We start from the raw sequence: 5682 nt of genomic DNA, 5'->3' as shown, positions 1-5682 counted from the left end.
CCCCCCCCCCCCCCCCCCCCACACACACACGTATTATAAAACATGGGTTTTTTTATCACATCTGGTGTTAGCGAGTTTGTCTTCACATACACCTGCATTATACTGGGTAGGTAATTAACCTGTATCCAAAAGGATATGTTTGCCTTATACATTGAAACCCTTTTGATGATCTTAGAATCAAACAACAGGCTTTCTTATTCCAGGCGGGCGGGACGTAACCTAGTGGTAAAGCTCTCGCTTGATGCGCGGTCGGTCTAGGATCGATCCCCGTCGATGGGCCCATTTGGTTATTTTGCATTCTAGCCAGTGCACCACGACTGGTATATCAAAGGCCGTGGTATGTGCTATCCTGGCTGTGTGATGGTACATGTAAAAGTTCCCTTGTTACTAATGAAAGGGGGGTGGGGGGTGGGGAGGGTAGAGTTGGAAATGAGCAGAATCAATTTATTAAAAAATAAAGTTAATATAATTTAAAAAATAAAATAAAAAGTTAATACGCCATAACAAATTAATAATTGACTGCTCAGCCGAATATCTATATAATTTGGAGAATTTTAGATGGACAGTCCAAAAATAAATAAGAGAAAGAAGAGAGGATCGGAGTATTTAATAATATTAAAAAAAGAAAGTAATTTCGACATAGAATTTTGAACGAAGGTCTTCCTACTTATTGAAATGATACGCGGAGTGTTTTCTTAGTTAATTGGTCTGTTCTGTTAGTTGCCTCTACCTGTGATTCGCAGATGTATATTTGATCAGTAACCAGACGAGCCAATGAATTGCCGTTGTTTAGACACGAACATACATACCAGTATTGTATAATAACCTGTCGCCCCTAAAATGGTAATGTACATGGTTTATTACTGTAAATAGTTCTGTAAAACTATTGATTAAGTAGACTTTCCCATCTAAAATCACAGACCTGACCAATTACGTAGTCCCAAATAAAAGAAAATAATCACTTGGGTATCGTGGGTGGTCGTTTTTGCTCCAACGTAGCATACCAATAGGCCTAATAGTGTACATTTTGCCTTTGGATTATTTAACATAGAAAAATACTATAACCCGTTTTTATTATGTTAATTCAACTTGTAATAGATTTAGTTGAATATTTTATTATATTATCACGTCATTTATGTTGTTTTACAAGTCAGGTTGATCAAAGAGAAGCGCCTTGTAAATTACTGCGTTTGTTTACACTGTGCATACAGAAGTTGGTAGAAGCTGACGTCACTTCGCCCAAATCTAGTGTATCGGACGCATCGAAAACAAAAGAAAATGGCTGCTCTCAGTTAGCGGGAATAATCACGTGTCAGTATGTATTGGTGGCCCGGGTGTGCATCTTTTCATGTTTTCAGTTTACTTTTCCTTTAAAGAAGGAGGTTGGGACCAGTCCTTACATAGAAGATTATTGATTGCACAGTAATACATTGGGAACAACACCACATGACACCAACCGTACACGTGTCTATAGTACAAGCTTTACTTGAGCTGGGTGCCAGGGTACGACGTCTTCCCTGCCCCCCCCCCCCCCCCCGCAATAACATACGTTCTCTTTATATCTCATCTCGTTCTCTTTATCCTCCCTCTCTCTCTCCCTCTCTCTCTCTCCCTCCTCTCTCTCTCTCTCTCTCTCTCTCTCTCTCTCTCTCTCTCTCTCTCTCTCTCTCTCTCTCTCTCTCTCTCTCTCTCTCTCTCTCTCTCTCTCAGTATCACTTTTCCTCTCTCCCTCTCTCTCCGTCTTTTCCTTCCACCCTCTCTCCCTTACACCCTCTCTCTCCCTTCCAGCCTCTCTTTCCCTCTCTCTATCTCTCTCTCCATCTGCCTCTAACCCTCTCTCCCCCTGTCTTGCTTTGTCTTTCTTTTAAAAAAAACGGGAATCTGTCCCCTTAACCAGTGTACTCATACAATGGTTGCACACACGCGCGCGCGCGCGCACACACTCACACACACACACACACACACACACACACACACACACACACACACACCATCTCCTCTTCCGATTTCTCATATACACATCATATTTAAAAACTGAATGATAACAAACATTTCAAATCTTTCTTTTATTATTTTGTATAAGCTTTTGACAAAAAACACGGAATTGAGAGACCACGCTAATGTACCTAGAGCGAGCAATCATCCTTCGAGACCAGCACTGTAACGATAAAACAATAATTCACTATAGGGTGTGCACCACCAAATCAAATCCCATAGACGACAATAGTAACACATTTAGCTAAAACTGCAACACGCAGCGTTTCAGTCAACATAGAAACTATGGTCTAAATACTACTACCCCTCACACTTAAAGTAAATCAGAAAAAATGGGGTTAAGCTGCTGTTAAGACATAACGGGAAGGGTTTTGACTATCCTAGTTCCACACAAACATTATCATTCCATTTTCAATAGGACGCCACACATATTTCAAACAAAATAGTAGTTGATTCATTGACGCTAGTTCAAATTAAACTAGAGCACTTTATTGGACAGATGAAACAACATTTTAAGACAACGAACCCTGGCTAAATTGGTGGCGGTAAATGTGGAATGAAACGCTTCCGATGACGTTATCGAGTATTTTGATCTAATAAAAAATTAATTTAAATTAAATTAAGATGGTCCTTTTAATCGTTGGTAAAACTTGTGTATACCACCCAATTAAATACCATGCACGAAAATAGTACGGTAATATACATATAGGTGTCTAAATCTGCTATATACTGCTTGTTCATCAATATGTATATCATAGAAATACGTACCATAAACCCTCACGTTTTAAGTAAATCAGAAAAAACTAGAGGGTTGGGTTAAGGGGAGAAATATACAGAGTAGGATTGACTGCGGGACGTAACACTGGGGGACATTGGTCTGTAGGAGGAAATATCCGAAATCTGTTGACAGTGACATCAAAATATACTCAACAAACAGTGAGATCACGAATGTATTATCACATACTCAACAAACAGTGAGATCACGAATGTATTATCACATACTCAACAAACAGTGAGATCACAAATGTATTATTATACACTCTACAAACAGTGAGATCACGAATGTATTATCACATACTCAACAAACAGTGAGATCACAAATGTATTATTAAATATTTCTTTGCTAGTGTCACATTTTAAAACAAGTTTTCATGACAGATGACTTTTACGCATTGTTTCAGTACAATCTGAACCTTGGTGGCGTCGTGGTTAAGCCATCGGACATAAAGCCGGTAGGTACAGGGTTCGCAGCCCGGTACCGGCTCCCACCCAGCGCGAGTGTTAGCGACTCAGTGGGTAGGTGTGAGGCCACTACACCCTCTTCCGTATGTTAGACACCAAGTAGCTGTAGTTCAAAATGTGCTGAGGTGTCGTTAAACAAACATTCCTTTCCTTTCTTCTTGCCCAAGTGTTGAAATAACCATATGTTAAACACCAAATAGCCATACAAATTTCCTGAGGTGTCGTTAAACAAACATGTGTTTGGCAATTAAATAAACAATAGTATGACATGGGAATGCGACTTTTCACCTTTAATGATCAAATATCTATTAGATTTACGTCCTTTCACAAACATTAAACTTGTAGTTGTGAACGTATTTTGCATTAATATTAAACATATTATAGGATGGGAAACGAGTTTGCTCCTTTAATGATCAAAGATGTACAAGACTGATATCTTTTCACAAATATTATGGATGTGAATGTGTTTTGTATGAGTAAACATATTATAGGATGGTAAAGATCTACACGACTTACGTTCTTTCACAGACGAAGTGGTAATAGTTGTAATACGACTTACGTTCTTTCACAGACGAAGTCGTAATAGTTGTAACACGACTTACGTTCTTTCATAGCCGAAGTCGTAATAGTTGTAACACGACTTACGTCATTTCACAGAAGTGGCAATAGTTGTAACACGACTAACGTTCTTTGACAGACGAAGTGGTAATAGTTGTAACACGACTTACGTTCTTTCACAACAGAAGTAGTAATAGCTATAACACGACTTACGTCCTTTCACAGACGAAGTGGTAATAGTTGTGTAACACGACTTACGTTCTTTCACAGCCGAAGTGATAATAGTTGTAACACGACTTACGTTCTTTCACAGCCGAAGTGGTATTGGCTGTAACACGACTTACGTTCTTTCACAGCCGAAGTAGTAATAGCTGTAACACGACTTACGTTCTTTCACAGACGAAGTGGTAATAGTTGTAACACGACTTACGTTCTTTCACAGCCGAAGTGATAATAGTTGTAACACGACTTACGTTCTTTCACGGCCGAAGTGGTAATAGTTGTAACACGTCTTACGTTCTTTCACAGCCGAAGTGGTAATAGTTGTAACACGACTTACGTTCTTTCACAACAGAAGTAGTAATAGCTGTAACACGACTTACGTTCTTTCACGGCCGAAGTGGTAGTGGCTGTAACATGACTTACGTCCTTTCACAGACGAAGTGGTAATAGTTATGTAACTGGACTTACGTTCTTTCACAGCCGAAGTGATAATAGTTGTAACACGACTTGCGTTCTTTCACAGCCGAAGTGGTAATAGTTGTAACACGACTTACGTTCTTTCACAGACGAAGTGGTAATAGTTGTAACACGGCGTGGCGAACCAGGCGTGTGAGTAGCGCCCCATCAGGGCCAGGCAGTTGTTGGAGACACCCCCTCCGGGCTGCCCCGAGTACCACCACGTCTGACCAATGGGGGTGAGTCCGTCCCAGTACCACGTGCCCTCCTCTAGGTAGTCGAAACCGGCGATCCAGAAATCTCCTGTAATGAAACATCATAATGCTTATGCTAATCTTATTATTACAATGATAATGATAATAATTATGATGATAATGATTGATGTCGATGCAGAAGAAATGATGTTGATGATAATGATAATGATGATAATAATGGTTATGATGATGCTTATGGTGATGAAGAAGAAGATGATAATGATTGTGGTTGTTATGGTGATGATGATGATAATGATGATAATAATGGTTATGATGATGCTTATGGTGATGAAGAAGAAGATGATAATGATTGTGGTTGTTATGGTGATGATGATGATAATGATGATAATAATGGTTATGATGATGCTTATGGTGATGAAGAAGAAGATGATAATGATTGTGGTTGTTATGGTGATGATGATGATAATGATGATAATAATGGTTATGATGATGCTTATGGTGATGAAGAAGAAGATGATAATGATTGTGGTTGTTATGGTGATGATGATGATAATGATGATAATAATGGTTATGATGATGCTTATGGTGATGAAGAAGAAGATGATAATGATTGTGGTTGTTATGGTGATGATGATGATAATGATGATAATAATGGTTATGATGATGTTTATGGTGATGAAGAAGAAGATGATAATGATTGTGGTTGTTATGGTGATGATGATGATAATGATGATAATAATGGTTATGATGATGCTTATGGTGATGAAGAAGAAGATGATAATGATTGTGGTTGTTATGGTGATGATGATGATAATGATGATAATAATGGTTATGATGATGCTTATGGTGATGAAGAAGAAGATGATAATGATTGTGGTTGTTATGGTGATGATGATGATAATGATGATAATAATGGTTATGATGATGCTTATGGTGATGAAGAAGAAGATGATAATGATTGTGGTTGTTATGGTGATGATGATGATAATGATGA

General features: G+C 38.6%; 1 protein-coding gene across 1 annotated transcript in view; it reads right to left on the bottom strand.

Moving 5' to 3' along the window:
- Positions 1-2047: 2047 nt before the first annotated feature.
- LOC121385011 (perlucin-like) overlaps positions 2048-5682 on the bottom strand; it is a 7124-nt gene continuing 3489 nt past the window's right edge. The window contains exons 4-5 of the mRNA XM_041515539.1: positions 4572-4776; positions 2048-2158 (exon numbers count right to left, since the gene is read on the bottom strand). Of these exons, the coding sequence (XP_041371473.1) occupies positions 2140-2158; positions 4572-4776 (224 nt within the window). The 3' untranslated portion in view covers positions 2048-2139. The remainder of the gene's footprint in view (positions 2159-4571; positions 4777-5682) is intronic.

Source organism: Gigantopelta aegis, chromosome 11 (genome assembly GCF_016097555.1).
Source record: "Gigantopelta aegis isolate Gae_Host chromosome 11, Gae_host_genome, whole genome shotgun sequence".
NCBI classification, from domain to species: Eukaryota; Metazoa; Mollusca; class Gastropoda; order Neomphalida; family Peltospiridae; genus Gigantopelta; species Gigantopelta aegis.
Note: the sequence above shows the minus strand (reverse complement) of the source record. Positions and strands in the feature narration are given on the sequence as shown.